The following is a 22,569-nucleotide window of genomic DNA, read 5'->3' as shown; positions in this document are numbered from 1 at the left end:
CAAAGGAAAAGTTTTATATTTTGATGAAGTTCAATTAAAAATTTTTCATTTTATGGATCTTGCTTTTCATTGCAAGTCTAAGAACCCATTACTTAATCCTGAAGACTTTCTCTTGTGCTTTTTCTCAAAGGTTTTGGAGTTTCACATTTTTTAAAAAAGATTTATTTATTTACTTGAGAGGAAGAGTTACAAACAGAGGGAGAAACAGAGAAGTCTTCCATCTTTTGATTCATTCCCCACATGGCTGCAACTGAACTGGGCCGATCCAAAGCCAGAAGCCAGGAGTTTCTTCCAGGTCTCCCACACAGATGCAGAGACCCAAGCACTTGGGCCATCTTCTATTGCTTTTCCAGGCCATTAGCAGGGAGCTGGATGGGAATTAGAGCAGCTGGGACTCAAACTGGTACCCATATGGGATGCCAGTGCTGCAGGCAGGTACTTAACCTACTATGCCACAGTGCCAGCCCCTGGAGTTTAACATTTTACATGAATATCATTTTGAGGAGCCGGCACTGTGACATTAATGGGTAAAGCCGCTGCCTGCAGTACCAGCAATCCCATATAGGCACCAGTTCGAGTCCTGGATGCTCCACTTCCGATCTAGCTCCCTGCTATGGCCTGGGAAAGCAATAGAAGATGGCCCAAGTCGCTGGGCTCCTGCACCCATGTGGGAGACCTGGAGGAAGCTCCTGGATCCTGGCTTTGGATTAGCACAGCTCCAGCCATTGCAGCCATCTGGGGAGCCAACCAGTGGATGGAAGACCTTTCTCTCTCTCTCTCTCTCTCTCTCTCTCTCTCTCTCTGCCTCTCCTTCTCTCTCTGTGTAACTCTGACTTTCAAATAAATAAATAAATATTTTTAAAAAGATCATTTTGAGTTAATTTTTCAATCAGGTATGCGGTTTAGGTTTAGGCTAATTATTTTAATACAGATGTCCTTTATTCTAGTGTTAATTATTGAAAAGATTATACTTTATTAAATTACTTTTGTACCTTTGTCAAAAAAGCAATTGAGCATATTTATGTGAATCTATTTATGAGATTTCTATTCCCCTCTGTTTATCTATGAGTCTGTCCTTTTGCCAATACCACACAGTCTTGGAATTGGGTAGGTTGATTTCCCCTACTTTATATTCTTTTTCAAAATTATTTTAGCTATTCTAGTTCCTTTGCCTTTTTAAAAATAAAATTTTGAAAAAACTTAATTAAATAAACAAAAATGTTTTCCTAGGCCTTTGATAAGAATTGTTAAACCTGTATATCAATATGTGAGAGGATTGCCATCTTAACTATGTTGACACTTCCTGTCCATGAACATAGTATGTCTCTCCATTTGTTTAAATAGTCTTTGATTTCTTTCTTTTTTTTAATTTTTTTATTTTATTTTATTTTTTTGACAGGCAGAGTGGACAGTGAGAGAGAGAGACAGAGAGAAAGGTCTTCCTTTTGCCGTTGGTTCACCCTCCAATGGCCGCCGCGGCTGGCATGCTGCGGCCAGCGCACCGCGCTGATCCAATGGCAGGAGCCAGGAGCCAGGTGCTTTTCCTGATCTCCCATGGGGTGCAGGGCCCAAGCACCTGGGCCATCCTCCACTGCACTCCCTGGCCACAGCAGAGGGCTGGCCTGGAAGAGGGGCAACCGGGACAGAATCTGGCGCCCCAACCGGGACTAGAACCCGGTGTGCCGGCGCCGCTAGGCGGAGGATTAGCCTAGTGAGCCGCGGCGCCGGCCAGTCTTTGATTTCTTATATTAGCATTTGGACTTTTTCCCATACAAATAATAGATATTGTTAGATTTATAACTATTTGGTTTTTTTTTAGTGATTACAATTTTAATTTCTGTGAATAAGTGTTCATCGCTAATATGTATGAATGTTATATCCTATGAACTTCCTCAACTCATTTGTTAGTTTTAGGTGTTGTGGATTTTTTTTTTTGTATATTTTCTACATAACCTATCTTGTCATTGGCAAATAGGGAGGTGTTGCTCCCCCTCTTCGTGGAGGAACGACACAGGACCCTGCGCTGTTCTTTCGTCTGCTCGGCCCTCCCCGGGTTTGCTGCTGGTTCTTCCCGGGTTGGCTACCGTCCCTCAACCTCCGTGGAAGGGCAGTTCCCCCTGGCCACATTCCCCACTTCCGCAGGGGAGCGGCACACCGCCGGCCGGCTCTCTCGGGGGCTGCACAGGTGTTCCTCTTAGATGTTCCTGGTGCATGCCGTCTCTCTCCTCCTTTATAGTCCTCCTCCGCCAATCCTAACTCGGCTGCCCACATGCCGAGTATGCTGCTCTCCAATCAGGAGTAAGTCCTACAGTTTATTGGTTGAACTGGAGGCAGCTGTGCGGAAGCTGTTTACTTCTCTCCCAGCGCCATATTGTGGGAGAGCAGATGCATAGAATAAGTCTTAATTCCAGTAACTCAGTCCAGTCCGGGCTGCTCCCCACAGATCCCCCTTTCTTTTTATTTTTTGGCGTTGATACGCGCCTGTCTTCGGTGTCCCGCGGCACATACTCTGCTCTACTTGCTAGAGTTGCCACAGGTTCTTACAAGTCCTATCAATCAGGCAAACCGAATCCGGGTCCTCTCTTCGCCATGTTATGAGGAGGTTTTTAGGTGCTGATGCGTGCCTGTGTTCGGTGCCCTGCAGCGCATGCTCTGCTCTGCCTGCAGGGGCTTACAAGCCCTAACAATCAGGCAAACCGAATCCAGGCCTTCTCATTGCCATATTGTGGGGGAGACTTATTAGTGTTGGTTCGTGCCTATCTTCGGTGACCTGCAGCTTGTAAGTTGCTAGCCGCCCGCAGGTGCTCATCGCCTCACTTAATCAGGCAGACCGAATCCAAGCTTTCTCGTTGCCATGTTGAGGGGAGGCCTTTCTATTTCTCTATTTCTCTATCTCTGGGCATTCCTATTTCTCCCATTTTACTTCTATCTTCCAGCATTCCTATTTCTCTCACTTTACTTCTAAACTTCTGTTTCTCTTATCCCTGCAGCTTCCCGGCGCCTCGCCCTGCCGGCAGGCTCCCGGCTCTGCGCGCACGCTCCGCGGTCTCCACGCACTTCGCGCCCGCACCACGGCCTCGCGCCAGCTCCGCGTTCCCTATCTATTCACGCCCCGTGCTCTCTCTGCATGCGGCGGCTTCCGCGAATGTTTCCGCCACCACCGGCATTCAGTCCAAGTTCCCCGGACTAACCTGGCGAATCCTGGCGGCCCACGTCTCTGCCTCTGGTTCCAGATCTTCGCCTCTTGCTCCCCGGGGTGACTTGAAGAATTCCAAGGTGGCTTATGTCTCCGCCTCGGCCTGCACTCGCGGCTTCATCCTCCCTAACATTTTTCTCTACCCGGTATGTTTCCTTAAGTTTTCTTCCAACAATATTCCTCTCATTTCTCCTGGCTACTCCCCACAGTCCGTATCCGAGTCCAAGCCTCCTCTAGGTTTCACTTTCGCTTTCAATCTCCTAGCTTCTTCCGGCACCTTTTCCATCCAGCTTTTCCCTAGGCTGTTTGCTAGTCTCTCTCTCCGGTATTTTCCCATTTCTTTCCTCCTAAGTTTCCTATCCGTCCTAGGTTTCCTATCCATCCTAGGCTTCATATCCGAGTCACGGCACCATTATGTTGCTCCCCCTCTTCGTGGAGGAACGACACAGGACCCTGCGCTGTTCTTTCGTCTGCTCGGCCCTCCCCGGGTTTGCTGCTGGTTCTTCCCGGGTTGGCTACCGTCCCTCAACCTCCGTGGAAGGGCAGTTCCCCCTGGCCACATTCCCCACTTCCGCAGGGGAGCGGCACACCGCCGGCCGGCTCTCTCGGGGGCTGCACAGGTGTTCCTCTTAGATGTTCCTGGTGCATGCCGTCTCTCTCCTCCTTTATAGTCCTCCTCCGCCAATCCTAACTCGGCTGCCCACATGCCGAGTATGCTGCTCTCCAATCAGGAGTAAGTCCTACAGTTTATTGGTTGAACTGGAGGCAGCTGTGCGGAAGCTGTTTACTTCTCTCCCAGCGCCATATTGTGGGAGAGCAGATGCATAGAATAAGTCTTAATTCCAGTAACTCAGTCCAGTCCGGGCTGCTCCCCACAGGGAGGTTTTACTACTTTCTTTCTAATGTATAGTTCCTTCTTTCCTTCCTCTCTTTTTTCTTTCTTTTCCTTCTTTTCTTCTCTTTCTGATTTTCTATTTCTTTCTCTTTCTTTCCCCCTTCTATTTTCTTTCTATTCTCTTTCTTTCTTTTTCCTTCCCTCTCTTCCTTCTCTCTTTTTTCCTTCTCTAACCTCTTTTTCGCTTTCTTTTCTTTCCTCCCTTTTCTTTCCTTTTCTATTACAGTGAGTGGCTAGAACTTCCAGTACCATATTCAGTAATAGTGGTAAGAATGAAATCTTTGCCTGCCCCTGATCTTAAGGGGAAACATTCAGTCTTTCTCTCTTAAGATATTAGCTATAGCTTTATTGTAGATGGTCTTTATCAAGTGGTGACAACTCCATGCTGTTCCTAACTTGAAGAGAAGCCTTTTGTTTTGTTTTAATAATGAGCTGATTTGGATTTTGTAGATCCATTTTTATGTCAGTTGACATCATTACTCTGATTTTTCTTCTTTAGGTAGTCAATATGATGGATTACATTTATTAATTTTCAAATATCGAGCCAGTCTTATATACCTGGGACAAATTCCACTTGGTTATGATGTATAATCTTTTTACAAATTATTAATGTGGATTACTAATATGTAATTGAAGATTTTTTGCACCTAAGTTCATGAGATATATTGGCTATAGTTTTTTTCTTTTTTCTATTTTCATTTTATTTGGAAAGCTGAAAAACAGACAGAGAGATCTTTCATCTGATGACCTACTTCTCAAATGCCTGCAGTAATCAGGGGTGGACCATGGCAAAACCAGGAGCCAGGAACTCAACTCATATCTCCCTAGTACTTGGTGTCTCCCAGGGTATGTTTTAGTAAGAAGCTGTATTAGGAGCTGAAGACCTGGGATCAGAACCAGGTGCTCCAATATAGGGTGTGGGCATCCCAAATAGCATCTCAACTGCTGTGGCAAACACTCACCTTGTAGTTTTTCCTTTAACTTTTAAGTACATTTCCTTTGTCTGATTTTGGTATCAGGTTAATACAGGCCTCATGAAGTAAGATGGAGAGTGTCCATTCCTCTTCTGTGATTTGCAAGAAGTGTGTAAAGTTGGAGTTAATTCTTTTTTGAATGCTTGGTGACATTCTCTAGTGAAACCAAATGGGCCTGGAGACTTCCTGTTTTAGAGTTTTCAAATTATGGCCGGCGCCACGGTTCACTTGGCTAGTCCTCCGCCTGTGGCGCTGGCACCCCGGGGTTCTGGTCCCGGTTGCGGCGCCGGATTCTGTCTCTGTTGCTCTTCTTTCAGTACAGCTCTCTGCTACGGCCCGGGAAGGCAGTGGAGGATGGCCCAGGTGCTTGGGCCCTGCACCCGCATGGGAGACCAGGAGGAAGCACCTGGCTCCTGGCTTTGGATCAGCGCAGCGTGCCGGCTGTAGTGGCCATCTGGGGGGTGAACCAATGGAAAAGGAAGACCTTTCTCTCTCTCTCTCACTGTCTAACTCTGCCTGTCCAAAAAAAAAAAAAAAAAAGAAAGAAAGAAAGAAAAAAAAAGAAGAGTTTTCAAATTATACAATACAGTTATTTTCATTAACACACTATCGTGATATATAATTTTATCATTAAGTCAATTACATAAAATACAACTTTATATGTTTATATAGCTTTATAATCTCCAAATGGAGTTTCTTGTTTTAATTGTTTCTTACTTTACCAGAGGAAGACTGCCAGAGAGGACAATGCCCCAACATTGCACGTCGCCTGACCCCAGCCTGCTCTTTTCCTTTCCATTCCTTTGGTGATTTCAGTTAGGGCTGGGGAGGTCAGGAGGCTTCCCTTATGGATGTTCCAGGTGTCTCCTCCCAGGGCCAACCCTGGGTCTGAAGGTGAGGTGGAGGTGCATCTTCAGGGTCCCACATTTGAGGAGAGGCAGGGGGAACCAAACAAGGTGTTCCCAGCAACCTCTATCCCCTTGTGGTCACAGGACTTGGTAACAAACAGCAGGTGTCAATATGGAGACAGGCACAGAGATGAAAAGTCTCGGGTGAGGGCCCCAGCCCCACCCCCATGCTACACTGTTGATGTTATCACTCTGACTGCAACAGCAAAGGGAGGCAGGTGTTGGTGTTAAAAGAAGCATGTGAAGGAGGGAAGAGAATCCCATCACATAGGTCTGGACTGCACCCAGGGGTTACCTGTGAGGATCAGCTTTGGGCTTCCTGAAGTCCTTATGAGTGCAAGTTCAGTTTGCAAGCCTCCTCTCTTCCACATGAATTGTTGGCCAACTGTGTGCCCACACCTCTGTGAGCAGATGCCGGTGTCCCAGGCTGGCCTAAAATAGGGCCCTGCAGTTTTCCTGGAGTGGGGTCTCCCAGTTGGTCTGGTGCCCCTCTAGGCTGCACTCCCTCCATTCAGACCTGAGTCTGCACTTCCCAGCAGGCAGCTGATGCCCCACTTGGCCTTGTTGGGTGACATCAAGGGATGTACTTTGGTACCAAAAGGTGGCAGCAGCAGGAGAGGGATTTAAGTTGAAGCCAGCAGGAATCTGCATGGGTTTGCCATATAGGGGAGGGAGGCCTGGGTTTATCAATTTGCCTAAAGTCAACTAGTAAGTGACAGAGTCAAGGCCAGGATCCAGGTCAGTCTGACATAAGAGTCAAAGAAATGTGCTTCTGTTTCCTCCTTTGTGCAATGGAGACACTAGTGGTCCTTCTTATCAATATGGTCATGAGGATTATGTGAAATAATCATGTAGCAATCTTACACATGGTCTAGAGAGGATGTGGTAAGGACTTGCACAATGTTAACTATTGTTATTATTACTATTAACTTGCGATTTTATCACCTAAGTTGGAATTTTAATGATGATAGTAAGAACTTAGCCTGAACACAAGAAGGAAGCAGGAGTTGTATCTGACTCATAAACACCGGAAGACTTGCACCAGACATACTCTGAAGCTGGGGCATGCCCACTGTGAGCCCTCTTGTCATTCTGTCTGTCTACCTTGATCCCAGATGGAGTGGCCATTCTGCCTGCCCCTTCGAACCTCTCAGTACACTCAGCCAACATGAAGCATCTCTTGGTGTGGAGCCCAGTGGCCTTGCCTGGAGAAACAGTGTACTATTCTGTCCAGTACCAGGGGTGAGTGCTCTGTTTTTAAAGTAGCTCTTCTCCCTTCATCAGCAACGGGTTCTTGGAGGCCCAACTCTTCCTTCTCAGCTGAACGAGGCTTTCTGAGCCCGTGAGTAGGTCATCTCCAGTGTCCTGGGGCCTCTGGCTGCAGGGGCTTTGGGAGAGTTGAAGAAATAAGGGACATTTTCTTTTGGATTTGACAGTGATCTCTCTGGGACCACAAATAGTTTAGACACATTTTGGTATAAGTTTTCAACAGTGAGCCACTGTCCAATGAGTTTGACTCTGAACTGAGATGGATAAGCAGAGACTCAAATCATCTGGGGGCTGGGAGAGACCTTAGTTTCGTGGACTATGATCTTATACCTGAGAGCCAAAACAAACTGTGACACCATGGGTCAGCTGGCCTTGGGGCAAGCAGGCTCTCCTCTTCTCTAGGTATTTAGGTGCTTGCAGCTGTTGAGGAGTGACAAGGACACAAGGTGCACAATTTATTTCATTACCAATGAATACAAACTGAGCACCGGTATGTGTGGACCCTCTTCTAGGCTCAGGACTACAGCTGACACCTGGATATAGGAAGCTTACATATGGAGGAGGCTTTAGACAGGAAGTCCCCTAGGTCTGCGTGGCATCTGTGGCCTTTGTGGCTATAAAAAGTTAAATCAGTTAAAAGCAATTACTTCCTTAGTCACACTAGCTACATTTAAGGTGTTCCGTAGCCATATGTAGCTAGTGGATACCATATTGAAAAACATAAGCCTTAAGTCAAAACATAAATCAGCAGATCATGACATGGAAGTGGAACTTTTCCATCATCAGAGAAAGTTCTGTTGGGCAATAGTGCTCTAGGCCATTTCCGATACTGATCAGTGCTAGGACAGAGCTGAAAGGCTGATGAGATAGAGTTGACTCAGCAGCTCCTTTTTTTTTTTTTTTTTTTTTTTGACAGGCAGAGTGGACAGTGAGAGAGACAGAGAGAAAGGTCTTCCTTTTGCCGTTGGTTCACACTCCAATGGCCGCCGCGGCCGCCGCGCTACAGCTGGCGCACCGCGCTGATCCGAAGGCAGGAGCCAGGTTCTTCCTCCTGGTCTCCCATGGGGTGCAGGGCCCAAGCACTTGGGCCATCCCCCACTGCACTCCCGGGCCACAGCAGAGAGCTGGCGTCTCAGCAGCTCCTTTACAGTGGTCAGGAAGGCCTCTCTGAAGAGGTGATGTTTACATCACAGCTCTAGGACAACAAGAGCAGGCACTGAACAACAGCAGCAGAACAGCTATCTGGTCAAAGGTCCTAAGGCAGAAAGAGCTGACCGTGTGGGGAAGAGCATCATGCTTACAGGCAGGGTGCGGCAGAGTCCCGTAGGCCATTGGAAGAGTCTGGATTCCATTAAAGGGCTACAGGAAGTGACTAAGGAGAGAAATGTCATGGTCTGCTGACTATGAATGGTCTGAAGAATGGCCAGTGTGGAAGCTGGAGCCCACAACAAAGCATGGGATGACAGTGGCTGAGATTAAGGTAGTGACTATGGACCTGGACAGACTGGGGTCATGCCTGTGCTTTCTCTTGTCTGGCGACAATGGAGAATGCATGGTTGGTGAGGAGGAAGAGTGGAAGAACTGAGGCATGGAGTAATGGCTTATTTTGCTGGCTGATACAAAGCAGGGGAATGATGGTAATTCCCTGCAAGTATCACTGAGCTGGGGTCCAAGTGGCTGCTGTGACACTGTGCCCTCCTCTCCTTGCGCAGGGAGTACGAGAGCCTGTACAGGAGCCACGTGTGGATCCCCAGCAGCTTGTGCTCGCTCACTGAAAGGCCTCAGTGCGACGTGAGCGACGACATCACCGCCACAGTGCCGTACAACCTCCGTGTCAGGGCCACGCTGGGCTCACGGACCTCAGCCTGGAGCACCCTGAAGCAGCCCTTCAATCGAAACTCAAGTAAGGCCCCGCTCTACCCCACCTTCACCCCAACAGCTCTCCCTTAGGCCTTTCTGCAGCATTAACATAGTCTCGCAAAGCTAGAATGTTGTGAACCCAAACAACTCGTACTGGCGCATTGTGGAAATTGTGAGTCTTTCCCCACATGCTGTCTCTCGCACCCTTTTGTTCCGGAAGCCGTTCCTGACCGTGTCTGTCAGGGCCTGCAGGCAGCAGGGAGGCTGCCACTTTGCACCTGGAAGGAAAGCTGTTCTGCTTCTTTCTCCCCAGGCTTCATAAATCTCACACTGCCTCCCACCTGTACCTCATCACCCCCACGGAACCGGCTGTGTGAGCAGCTTCCCGGTGGAGATGTGTGTACACACTTCACAGAGCCACCAGAAACATTGCTCTTCTACCATGACTGTGAAACAAATGACTTTTCTACTGCAATAGTACCTGGAAAAAGGCTGGGAAAGAGGTGACATAGAAGGCAGAGAGTTGGCCAGACTTGGCTGAGTGCAAGCAACGGCCAGGGCGCACACGGTGATGCGTGCTGGGTGGCCAAGGGGTAGGAAGCAGCCGCTCACACAGAGAAGGAAACCTGAGCATCTCAGCAGAGGACAGCCATGTAGGAGAGGGGCTGGGCCTGGGCTGTTAGAGAGCACGCACTCTGGCTGCTCTGTGGCACGTGAGCTGGGGAGGCAAGGCCTGCAGGGCAACGGAAGGGGGAGTCAGGGTGGGTCCCGATCCCTTGAGGGCTGAAGGGGTGTGGAGGGGAGGAGGATTGAGGTAGAAAGGACAGAACTTCGGGACCAGTTACGGAGGACAGAGCAGCAAAAGGTGGTGATGAACGCAGGGAACCCGGGAGGAGCGGCTGTCCTGGAGGGAGGGGGACACCTGGCTGTGTGCTCCGTGAGACTGACTGTGCTCCATGCTGTCACACCACGGGTGTCTGACAGCCACCTGGAAATCGGATCCTGGGGCTCAGGAAGGTCAAAGCCGGCTACACAACATGGAGTGAGTAGCCAAGGGCTTGGCAGAGAGTGTCACTGTCCAGGGGCAAAATCTGGGGGACAAAGCGAGCCCAAGACAGGATCCTGTGAAACTCAGGGTTTAAGATGTAGAGAGAGGCAAGGAGGGGCGCCAGCGAGTGGCTGGGCAGAGAGAGGGCCAGGGAGGGCCTCCTGATGTGCCCTTGAGAATGGAGGTGGCGACAGTGGTGCAGGGTGGAGGGGTGAGGGAGGTGGGGAGGGGCAAGGCAGCTCCTCCTGTGCCAGCGATGGGGGCAAGAATGTAGCCAGTACGGAGCAGCAGGAAAGGCAAGGGAGGGCTCCCGAGCCTTCTGTTTGCTCTGTGTGGCAGAAGATGCTCCCCGTGCAAGGGCAGAGGAAACCGAGGCAGCAGCTGCAGTGCAGGTGAGTCAGGGGCCACTAAGGAGTGGATGGGGTTGGGCCGACATCAGGAAGAATTAGATGCTGGGGAAGCCCGAGCTAGAAGGGGCTGAGGAAGGTGAAGATGGTTTGAAGGAGACGTTGGTCCTGTGGGGTCAGACAGGTGTGGTGCAAATCCCAGCACGGCCCTCGGCAGCTGGGCCCCTGCCTCCTCGCCCGGAGGAGGCCAAGCAGTTTGCATGGCTGGGTGGTTGTGGGGTGTGATGCTTGGGGCAGCACCGTGCTGTCATGGCGCTCAGCTTCCTGTAGGAATTCTTGGTGGTGGTGTTGTTGCCCTCGGGATGCCCAATGGCGAGCCAGAGGGCAGAGGCGGGAAGGAGCGGGAATGGGACTGTGGAATGGGAGCCCAGTGGAACTGCTGCTGGAGCAGGTGACTTCTCCTCCCACCCCTCCTTCCTGGGTCCCAGGAAGTGGCAGGGGCCCAGCGCCAGGCACTGTTCGAGGCTACGGGACGCTGGAGGGCACTGCAGCGCTGCCTCTGCCTGAGTGTCCACTCACAGCCAGAATCACCTCCCTCTGGCTGCGGGGAGCTCAGGGCTCCAGCCAAGACCATGGCTAGGTGCTGGCTGCTGTTGCTGGAAGGCAGGCCTGGGTCCGAAGGAGAGAAGGGAGTGCCTACAAAACTCCTGGATGGGGGTGAGCAGGAGTAACCCATGCCTAAGGAGACTGGCATCAACAGGGAAAGCTCTCGCTGCAGGGGGAGCTGCCGACAGGGGGTCTGCACCTGTCTCAGAAGGGGGAACGTGTGTTCCCGTGTGACCCTGTGTGGGTGGCGTTAGCAACTGGCTTGCATGGCCGGCTGGTCTCTTAAAGGCTTAGTCTGTCCTTTTCCATCTGAGAAAAGCCACTCCAACTTCTCCCCGGACATGGGAAAAATCTCATTTTAAGGCTCTCTTTAAAAACCTCTCCCACGCTTAAAGGGAAGTCTTGTTGAGAGCAAAGATTTTTTTTTAAGGTTTATTTATTATTTGAAAGGCGGAGTGAGAGAGAAAGAAAGTGCAAGCAAGTGAGAGAGGCTTTCCATGTGCTGATTCACTCCCCACATGGCCACAACAGCCAGGGCTGGGCTAGGCGAAGACAGGAGCCAGGAACTCAGGTCTTCCATGTGGGTGGCAGAAGCCCAAGCACTCAGACCATTTTCCACTGCTTTCCCAGGCACATTAGCAGGAAGCTGGATTGAAAGTGGAGCAGCCTCAGGGGTCTGGTGTTGTGGTATAGTGGGTAACGCCTCTGCCTGCAATGCCAGTATTCCATATGGGTGCCAGTTCGAGACCTGGCTGCTCCACTTCTGGTCCAGCTCCCTGTTAATGGCCTGGAAAAGGCAGCAGAAGATGGCCCAAGTGCTTGGGCCCCTGCACCCACATGGGAAACCTGGAAGAAGCTCCTGGCTTCAGCTTGGCCCAGCCCTGGCCTTTGTATCCATTTGAGGAGTGAACCAGTGGATGGAAGATAGCTCTCTTTTTGTCTCTCTCCCTCTGTCTGTAATACTGACTTTCAAATAAATAAGTAATTCTTAAAAAAAAAAAAAAAAAGTGGAGCAGCCAGAACTTGAACTGGCACTCTGAAATGGAAAGTGGCTATGGGAAGCAGCAGCTGAACCCACAGCACCCATATGGAATGCCTGCTCCCAGGAGCAGAGGTTCTTACCCTCGAGGGCATGATCTGGTCTCAGGAGAGCTTCGGAACCACTCACGCCCAGGGCACGTCCCCAGGGGCCTGGCTTAAGGGATCCTTTGTGGCCTGTCCGTTGGGAGTTTCCAATTCTCGCCAGGCTGTTCCCACATACAGCCAGGGTTGAGATCCTCTAACACCCCACACAAGAGCGGCTGGAAGTGTAGAAAGACATGGGCGCACGTTCTGGCTGCTGGCTGTATGACTCCACCTCTGTTCACCAGTGATAGCATTTGCCTTCTCCAGCTTCCTAGGTGGATTAAGTGAGCCGAGTATACCAAGTGCAGTGAGAGAGGTTCCTGCCCCAACACTGTCAGATTTTTCCCTCTGAAGGGGAACTTTGGGGCGTTTTCTCCAATTCGATTCTCAGTAAAGATGGAGACCAGAGGCCTCCATCAATCACGAGTTGCAAGTGGAGCAGGTGAAGCCTCCTTTCCTTCTGGAGGGGTCTGCGAGGCAGTGCAGGTGGCGCTGTGCGGTGGCACGGAGCTCGGCACTGTGTGACTCCCTAAGGCCCATCCCCTAGCCAGGCAGCCCTCCCATGCCCGGCCATCCATTTTCCCCGAAGGGGTAGGTGAGGGGAAACGCTTTGAGCATTCCCTCCAGGAACAGCCTTTCTGCTGAATGTCCACTGACCCCGACGCGGGAGGCTGTAGCCCAGAGCGCTCCTGACCCCGCTCCCCAACCAAGGCCAACAGCCAGGGTGGCCCTTCTGGTCCTGCGGCGTCTGGCTCTCAGACGCAGGCGTGGCTCCATCAGCAGTGGCAGGGAACCGAGACTGCCCGAGCAGGCCCTTCTGTCGTTGGCCTACCGTTGGGGAAGCATCCACAGGGGCTGCTGGCCTCCCTGTTTGGGGCCTGGCAGCATTAAAGGCGGCGTTTGTGTGCACGCTGGAGTTTCTGGAGTTGATTATTGGACTGGGCAAAAGGCCTCTGACTTGTCAGTAGGCCTCAGTCAGGTTAGAGGAACCCCTAACTCAGAGCACCGTGGCGAAGCCGTGAGCAGGCGGCTGCCTTGCTGATGTACGACATGCAAGTCCCTGCCTCTCATCTCGGAGCTCTCGGGAAGCTCACGCCTGCGGGGCCGGGACAGGCCTGAGTGTTCAGCGTAGATCCGCACCCACGCAGGCGTTTGGCAGCACTAGCAAACAGCATCTGCTCGCTTAGATGAGCCAAGAGAGGAGCAATTTCTGCTAAGACGGAGAGGTAGGGGAAGGAACATGGACCACAACCTTGTAAAAGGGAAAGAGAACATTGACAAGAGTATTTCATCACATTTCCTGAGAATCGGTGCCTCCCGGAGAAGCAACAGAGGACTCGATTGTAGTGAAGGGGTAGAAAAATAAATAAATAAAAAGGTAATTGTAGTTTTTGCTTTTTCTTTTTTCTTTCTTTCTTTCTTTCTTTCTTTCTTTCTTTCTTTCTTTCTTTCTTTCTTTCTTTTTTGACAGAGTTAGACAGTGAGAGAGAGAGAGAGAGACAGACAGACAGAGAGAAAGGTCTTCCTTCCGTTGGTTCACCCCCCAAATGGCCGCTATGGCAGGCGCGCTGCGCCGATCCGAAGCCAGGAGCCAGGTGCTTCTCCTGGTCTCCCATGCGGGTGCAGGGCCCAAGCACTTGGGCCATCCTCCACTGCACTCCCAGGCCACAGCAGAGAGCTGGACTGGAAGAGGGGCAACCGGGACAGACTCCGGCACCCTAACCGGGACTAGAACCCGGGGTGCTGGCACCACTCGCAGAGGATTAGCCTAGTGAGCTGCGGCGCCGGCCAGTCTTTGCTTTTTCAATCATTCATTGTTTGGAAAGCATTTAGTGAGCACTTGCTGAGTACAGGAGAGTATTTGTGGACAGGTTCCAGGTGCAGCTGACCCCTCCCATCCGCACAGGGGCTGGCATGTGTCCCCCATGACATGGGCCTGGGAAGCCAGTCCCGTCTGGGGCTGGCTTTAATCCTCTCTGTCTTGCCAACAGCGGTCCTCACGCCCCCTGTGGTGGCGATCTCCAAGGATGGCTTTCACCTGGTGATCGAGCTGGAAGACCTGGGGCCGCACTTTGAGTTCCTCGTGGCCTACTGGAGGAGGGAGCCTGGCGCCAAGGTGAGACTCGCCACCGTGGCCTGGAGGAAGGAGGCACAGGTCTCTGAGGGTGAGCAGGAAAGCAGCGCCTGTATGGCTCCGCGGAGGCGGGTGGCCTGAGGGGCAGCAGTCCAGGGTGGGGAAGCAGGGATGAGAGGAGGCTGACACCCCGCCCCCATCAGTCTTGCCTGCAGAGAGCTGCCTGGGCCCATCCCAGGCCTTCACTGGGAGCCTTTTCAGGCCAGATCTGCTAAAGCATGGGAGCTGCCTCCTCGCCCTAAGCTCTAACCTAATTGCATCTATGACACTTTTTCAATGCATTCCCCTCTCCCCACCCCCAGGTGCTTAGGAGCAGCAGCCCGGGGTGTTTCTGATCAACTGATGATTGCAAAAGTATGAGGCTGGTGCGAGCCTCTCCAGGGTGTGTACCTTGGCAGGCTGCAGAAGTGGGCAGGGAGCCAAGGGCTGGCTTATGAATAAGCCCATCTGATTCTGAATGGGTGGGCCACGCAGAGTGCCTGCACGGGTCGGGTGCTGCCCTCCCCGTGGGAAGGCGGCTGCAGCGTCGGGTGAGTGGGAGCCCAGCTCGCTCGGGGCAGGGTCCACCAAGCAGCAGCGGCAGGAGGGGTGGAGCTCCAGCAAGCACTAGGGACAGTCCAGACCAGTGAAGCTCCGGTCCAAGTTGATGTGGTGGCAAGGTCTAGAGGCACAAGGGAAGACAAGGCTTTCTCCTAAGGACTAATGTGGTGCCTGTTGATAAGGGGCTCTTACAGAAGCTGTGAACAGAGCTGGCTCAGGTGCAGCCTAGCCTCATCACCTGTGGAGGCCTTGCTTCCCCCTGGTGGGTCTCCCGGTTGCCCTCGTTCTGTGGCCTCTCCCCAGCTTATTCCCTGGTCCCTCCTCCCTCCCTCCTACACAAGCCTATGGCTGTCCCAGCCCCTCAAGGCCTCCTAGCCTTGGCTCCCCTTGCTCTGTCCTCTCCTCTTTGTCCCACTTCTTGCTCCAGGTATTCCGTTTCCCAAGACCAAATCCTTAAGAGAGGAATCCGTTTGGTCTTGCTCATTTGATCAGGCCTAGGGGTTACCAGGGGCCAGCTGGCCCCTGACCTCATAGCAGTATCTGGAAGACTGGACACACTCACCACCTGCTCAGCAGGGGGCTGGCAGGGCAGGAGGTCCCACTGGGAACCAGTGTTTACCCCTGTGGGGGACGTGGCATTGCCAGCTAGGCAGAGGGGCCTGAGGAGGGCTGGTCAGGGCCAGGGCAGGAGCAGCATGCCACTCCCTCAGAATTTTGGGGTGCAGCCCACTCCCCACCCTTGGTAACTGGCAGCGCAGGTGGTAAGAAAGGAGCGTGCACCCTGAGTCATATGGGCTCGGCCCAGACAAGCCTCCACAGGCTCAGATGCAGAGCACAGGCCTTGGGGAAGCCGGTGGAGGGGGAGAGGCGGACAGATGGACCGACAGACAGGGAGGTGGACAGACAAGGGAGAGGGGGCACTGCCTGCTAGCTCCACCGCTCCTGCGCACTGATGCCCCTGGTGGGAGAGGCCACCCCAAGCCACTGCTCGGTGAGATGGCCAACATCAGGCTGTGTCCCGATGCTTACCAGAGAGGCCCTCCTTAACTGCCGTTTATGACAGCACCTCCTCATCGCTCGCCTCCTCCTCGCCCCCGTGTTGTTCACAGCCCTTATGTACCTGACACGTGTTTGTATTTTCTGTCTCCCTTGACGTAAGCTCTGTGGGAGCAGGGACTTTGTCTGTCGTATTCAGTGCTGTGTCCTTGTGCCTGGTGTGGTAGCTGGCACAGAGCAGGTACTTGGTGGATAAGAATGAGTGACTGAATGTGTGCACGCACGGGTGAGAAAGAGAGCATCCCTCCCTGGCTCTTCTCGTCCGTGAGGGTCTCTGTGTTTCCCCGTCTCCCAAAGGAACACCTCAAAGTGCTCCGGAATGAGGGTGTCCCGGTGCACCTGGCCACCATGGAGCCTGGGGCCGCGTACTGTGTGAAGGCGCAGACATTTGTGAAGGCCATCCAGAGGCACAGCGCCTTCAGCCAGCCAGAATGCGTCGAGGTGCGAGGTAAGGACGGCCGGCCAGGACCCTGGAGCCAGGTGCCCAGGCGAGTCCCTGGCGCATGCGCAGATGCCTGCATCACTTTGCATTGCTTTTAAAATCAGTCACTCAAGCATGTTTGAAATCCAATCAACATAGATCTATATAAAGTAAGAGGCAAATGTTCCTTTCCCCTCCCCCACCCCACACGCACCCCAGGCGCTTTCCTCTGCAAGCTTGGCATGTAATCTGGCTGTCGTCTGGGTGACAACAGTGCTCTGGCACACAGATGGGACTGCACGCTTCCCCCGTGCTGGGCCCGGCTCATTCTCCCTGGCTTGCATGAGGTGAGCATCTTCTCATTCCGGACATACGGATCCTTCTCACTTTACCAACGTGCATGACAAGTCCACGTCCGGGTGTGCCGAGATGTGCGGATGCAACCTCGCCCTGTGATAAGTGTAGTCTGAGCTTTCCAGTCTTCGCCACTGTAAACCATGCTGCAGTAAACAAGTTTGTGTATGTTCGAATTCTCATTTTAATAGCTGAGTTGCTAATCGACCTTACTGATAGTTCATGCACTCTTTAATGATCCCGTTTTTCGATATTTAAATCATCTCTGTTTGCTTTTGAAGGTGATGCTCATGCTTTCATTGGATGAATGCTTACTGAGCATGGGCTGTGTGCCAGGTCCTGGTCTGTGCCCTGGATAAGGCAGAAAGCCCCTCCCCTTATGGAGCCTACCCTCTGGTTGTGAGGACAGACAATGAACAAGGGAACAAGGGAGGGAGCTTCCCTTGGTGATGTGCCCCATGAAGAGTGTGTCTCAGAGCAGCCCGGGGTGTGGGACGTGGCTGTGCTGCCTCGGGCAGAGGGCGAGGTGGGTTCTGGGGCTGTCCCTCCAGTCTGGATGTTGCCGTGAACTGATCTGCCTTCCTTGGAATGAAAATGGCAGGAGTGGATGGAAGGCTATGAACTTGGGTGTATCTCCTGATGGGGATGGCCCAAACAGTTTCCAAAAGCAAGGAAACACTCCCAGTGCTCCCAGCCACCTGTGGGTCTCTGGCGGCCTCTCCATAGCCTCTGTGGCTGAGCTGCCCTTTCTACTGCGGGCAGCAGCTGGCCCGGAGAGGCTCCAGGGGTTGCTCAAGGTTACACAGGACAAAGAGTTGGAGAAATAACCTCTTCTGCGTCTCCAGATGGTCAGACCCAGCCCTGTCCCATTTATTCCATACAACGGCCCACGCGTGAGCTGGGGTAAGCCACGGAGCCGTTCTTAGCAGACTCCTCTCCTGTATAAGCAGGGCTGCCCGCAGCGTGGGGAGGGACACAGCCTCCAGGTCAACTTAGCAGGCCTAGCAGAGTTCTGGCTGTGTGACTGTTTTCTGAACTTGCTGTTTTCCTCTGCAACAGGAACCCGCCAGGAGCACACTGTGAGACACACTTTGTTTTCGGTTCCCACCCAGCTCCGTTCTGGGCTGTTCCCTTCCAGCCCTCCCCCTCATCCTGCCCGGGGCCTGGCACTCCGCCTTCCTCCTGGCTGTGGTGCCAAGGTACATGCTGACACAGCTCGTCCCTTAGCACATGACGCTCCTCCCCTCCCCTTCCCAGGAAAAAAGATTTGCATCTTCCCCGGGGCCTTCTGGAAACCATGCCTTCGTCTGCATTCTGGAAAGATGGTTCTAATGGTGGTCATTTTAGTCACTCGGGTGCACCTCGACATCGCCGGATGCTGACACCTGCTGCCGAGGCCGAGTGCGGAGCCACCGTCAGGAGACCGCAGGAGGCCCAGGCTCTGAGTTTGCTCTTTGCTGTGGTGCCTGAGCCTCTCGTATCCTTGTGTTCCCAGGAGAGGCTCTCCCGCTGGCGCTCGCCCTGTTTGCATTCGTGGGCTTCATGCTGATCCTTGCGGTGGTGCCGCTGTCCGTCTGGAAAATGGGCCAGCTGCTCCAGTATTCCTGCTGCCCTGCGGTGGTCCTCCCGGACACCTTGGTAATCCTGGTCTCTCTTCCTTGCTGTGTGTGTGATGTGTGTGATGCTGAGCACATGTGCTGGGGGCCTTCGTTAGGCATGGGCACACGTCTCGTGGTTTGCAGGGAAGAAGGCCACTAGGAGGACTTCACTTCTGGCTTAGTCTGTCTGTGTTGCTGTCACAGAAGACCACAGACCTGTGACTTATAAACCATGGTTCATGGTTCTGAGGGCTGCGTCATAACTCCCTGGAAGGCATCACGTGGGTGGGAGAGGGCGAGAGATCAAACTCTCATCCACAAGCCCTTTTTTCGTTTTTGAAGATTTATTTTTATTTGAAAGAGTTACAGAGAGGCAGAGGCAGGGCAGGGGAGGGAGGGGAGAGAAAGGTCTTCCATCTGCTGGTTCACTCCCCAAAAGGCCACAACAGCCAGGGCTGGGCTGATCCAAAGCCAGGAGCCAGGAGCTTCTTCCAGGTCTCTCACTCCAGTACAGGGGCCCAAGGATTTGGGCCATCTTCTACTGCTTTCCTAGGCTATAGCAGAGCGCTAGATCAGAAGTGGAGCAGCTGGGACTTGAACTGGCACCCATGTGGGATGCTGGCACTACAGGCGGTAGCTTTACCAGCTATGCCACAGCACCAGCCCACAATGTTGTTGTTTAGATCAGCTTTTCCCCTATTGATTAATTGTGTAGCTGTTCTATCAATTGTTGAGAGAGGGATGTCAGAATCCCAACTGTGAGTGCGGATGTGTCTGCTTCTCCCTTTATGTTGGTTTTCCCTTCGTGTCCGTTCCTACATGCATTTCTTTCCATGAGGCATTCAGCTTCTATTTTTCTTTACCACGCCCCTCCCCAATTTTTAATTTAATTTATTTGAAAGGCAGAGAGAGAGATTTTTCATCTTCTGGTTCACTCCCTCAAATAGCTGCAATAGCCATGGCTGGCCCAGGCTGAAGCCAGGAACTCCATCCAGGTTTCCCATGTTGGGGTGGCAGGGGCCCAAGTATTAGACCATCTTACGCTGCTTTCCAAGGCACATTATCAGGGAGCTGGATCAGAAACAGAGTAGCTGGGAGTTAACCCAGCACTCTAATATCGGATGCTGGTGTTGGCAGGCGACGGCTCAACTCACTGCATCACAGCATCAGCTCCTACCACCCTACCCCCGACTTTTAAAGTAGACAGATTCTTTGCCTGTATGTGTTTCTCCACGGTGTAATGTGAGAAACAGATCACCAGTGCCCATTACGTCCCACATGTGTCCTGGAGCTGGGTGTCACCACCACGGTCTCCCAACTCCCTTTGCCCCACCGTCTCCCCTGCAGCCCAGCCTAGCTGCCTGTCAGCATGGGCATTACCTCTAGATTATCCTCCAAACTATTAGAAAGCAATTTCTCGCCATCCTTGGAGAATCCGCTCATCTTTCCAATTAAACCATGAAAAATAACCAGCTAGAAACCCTTGACAATTCTTCAAGAAACCCTCCTGAGTTTGTGTAATTGTTCTGTGTGGATGAAACATTTCTCGTCCACTGCCACAGTTCACAGTTGGTGGTGGTTGCATTCTGAAATACGCTAGTAGGAATTTCTTTTCATTAAAGTTTGTATCACCAAGCAAGAATCGAAAGCAACAATATTTAAGCCAGGAAAATTATATCAGTTCTACCCAGTGTATAGTTAAAAATATAATTTGTTTTCCCTGTCTTTTATCCGTAGTCGCTTCATATGAATGGGCACTTTGGTGCTGAAGAGTCTCCCTTTCTTTTCTGTGACTTTCTTTTATTCTTTCCCTTCTTGCTGTCATACTCCAGCGAATGTGGGTAGCAATGGGATAGGAGGTCCACAGTGATAATTCTTCCATGAACCATCGCGCATATGGCCTTGAGCTCTCCATAGACAGTGGAGTTTGTGGGCTCTGACGCCTCTGAAGCCAGAGCATGCAAGGCAGTGAATGTAATTCAACGGCGAGAGGAGGTGGGGCCGTGGCAGCCATGTTCCGTCTAAGAAGCCAGCTGCTTCTCTGCTCCCACAGGAGCTGCCAAGAGGGATCGTGAGCTGGTATTGCCAGGGCTCCGCATTTTAAGTGAGAAACCTAAAAATTCAGGCATTTATGAGAAATCTCCTGATTTTTAAAAAACCGTTTGCATTTTTTTAAATTTATGTGTGAGAGAGATATTTATTGGCTGGTTCATTCCCCAAATGCCCACAATGGCCAGGACTGTGCCAGGGCAGAAGCTGGGAGCTCGAGCTATCACCTGCTCTCTCCCAGGGTCTGCAGTAGCAGGAAGCAGGAGTCAGGCGCTGGAGGTAGGCAGCAGACACAGGCACTGTGATATAGGGTATTGGTCTCCTAACTGGTGTCTCTGACGCTGGGCTAAGAAATCTCCTGACTTTTAAAGGTTGAAAACTAGTTCAGTTGTTTAAAAAAGCATCCGCTGAGCCTTGTTTGGAAGTTAGTTCTGCTCTGTGGGCCAACAGTGTGATACCGTCTGAAACTGGGAGACCGTGCCGTATAGTGTTCTAGCGCTGCACCATTTCAGAGCTGCTAGTCCTCCGTGACGGTGAAACATTTGAAATGGGGTTGGTCCAAATTGAGGTGTGTTGTAAATACCAAATGCATAACTGATTTTGAAAACTCAAAAGAATCTAAAACATTTCAGTAACACTTTGATATTGATTACATGTTAAGATGAACATATTTTGCATATATTTATTAATACATATAAAAATTAATTCCATGTATTCCTTTCTACCCTTCAAAACGTGCTGCTAGGTTTTTACACAGCACGTGGGGTTCATGTTGTATTTCTCTTGGACAGCATCGCTCTGGATTTTAAAACATAGTCAAGGGTAACACTGTGGATGTGGGCGGCCAGTGTCCTGCGGCTCTGACTGGACACCGCACGCAGCGAGCCCTGCTTGGATTATCCTTGCCTGGGGCTGGTTGCCAGTGGACACTAACAGAAAACCCCTGCAGCCGCCCCTTTCCCAACAAGGCTGAAGTCTCCTGGGACAGTGAGGTGGAGGAAACCCTTGGGAGATGCCCTTGGGAGTGAGGACAGGAAGGGCCATGGACGGTAAATGCAGAAGAACCTAGCAGATTCGGTGGTGTTCAGCAAGCTAGCAATGGGTGGGAGGGCGCCTCTGATGACTCCCTGGTACAACCAGCAATGATCGCTGTATCGTGGCAGCTGGGAGAAGATGGCAGGAACATGACCCCCGTTGAGCCCTCTCGGGGGTGGACTTTGACCTGGGTGCTGGCCATAAACCACCCCAGACCAGCACATTCTTCTCAGAGTTGTCCAATGGAAGGAGGCTAGATTTCTTTTTTTTTTTCTTTTTTTATTTATTTTACAGGTAGAGTTATAGACGGGGGCGGGGGGGGGGGAGAGAAACAAAGAAAGAAAAAGAGAAAGGTCTTCCTTCCGTTGGTTCACCCCCCAAATGGCCACTACGGCCGGTGCTGTGCCGATCTGAGCCAGGAGCCAGGTGCTTCTTCCTGGTCTCCCATGTGGGTGCAGGCGTCCAAGGACTTGGGCCACCCTCCACTGCCCTCCCGGGCTACAGCAGACAGCTGGACTGGAAGAAGAGCAATCGGGACTAGAACCCTGAGCCCATATGGGATGCTGGCACCACCGGCGGAAGATTAACCAAGTGAGCCACAGCTAACCAGAGTTATAGTTTTTGTGGGGCAGGGTCTCAGAAAGCGAAGCATCGACTAAGCAGGGCCACCAGGGAACAGGATCAGCCACTTGGGAGCTGATCTCAGTCAATCAGGAAGCCTCTGGTCTGGGGGCTGCCGTCATCTTTGGGGCCTTTGTTGCTTGGAAGTTAACTGATCAGGGAGTTGGCCTCGCAGCTGAGAGGTCTACAACTCACGTGGGAGTGCTTAGGCTTGATTCCCGGTGCCAGCTCCTGACTCCAGCTTCCTGCCAGTGCAGATCCGGGAGGCAGCGGTAAGGGCTCAAAAAATTGGTTTCTGGCCACCTATGTGGGAGATGTGGATTGTGTTCCTGCTTGCCAGCTTTGGCTTCAGCCTCCGCTGGGCCCCAGCCCAACCCTGGCCACTGCAGACATGTGTGGGGTGAGCCAGTGGATTGGATCTCTTTCTGTCTCTCTAACCACTCCCTCTGTCTCTCTGCCTCTCAAATAAATAAATAAAAAAAATAAGAGAGCAAACTGATCGATTAGTTGGAATGTTTGTGGTGCTCTTTCCT

The 22,569-nt window shown here is 51.8% G+C and overlaps 1 protein-coding gene across 5 annotated transcripts in view; it reads left to right on the top strand.

Annotated features, from left to right (window-relative positions):
- Nucleotides 1–22,569, top strand: part of IL20RB (interleukin 20 receptor subunit beta) — a 52,021-nt gene that overhangs the window by 7,054 nt on the left and 22,398 nt on the right. For 4 of the 5 annotated variants that reach the window (XM_070072776.1, XM_017346798.3, XM_051818623.2 and 1 more), the window contains exons 2-6: nucleotides 7,089–7,215; nucleotides 8,955–9,145; nucleotides 14,220–14,344; nucleotides 16,256–16,406; nucleotides 18,229–18,371. In XM_070072776.1, the coding sequence (XP_069928877.1) occupies nucleotides 7,089–7,215; nucleotides 8,955–9,145; nucleotides 14,220–14,344; nucleotides 16,256–16,406; nucleotides 18,229–18,371 (737 nt within the window). Of the gene's footprint in view, nucleotides 1–2,990; nucleotides 3,343–7,088; nucleotides 7,216–8,954; nucleotides 9,146–14,219; nucleotides 14,345–16,255; nucleotides 16,407–18,228; nucleotides 18,372–22,569 lie in introns of all 5 variants that reach the window. The other variant, XM_070072778.1, reaches the window with a different exon arrangement.

This window comes from Oryctolagus cuniculus, chromosome 4, assembly GCF_964237555.1.
Source record: "Oryctolagus cuniculus chromosome 4, mOryCun1.1, whole genome shotgun sequence".
NCBI lineage: Eukaryota > Metazoa > Chordata > Mammalia > Lagomorpha > Leporidae > Oryctolagus > Oryctolagus cuniculus.
The sequence above is the reverse complement of the archived record's forward strand: the minus strand, read 5'-3'. Positions and strand labels throughout refer to the sequence as shown.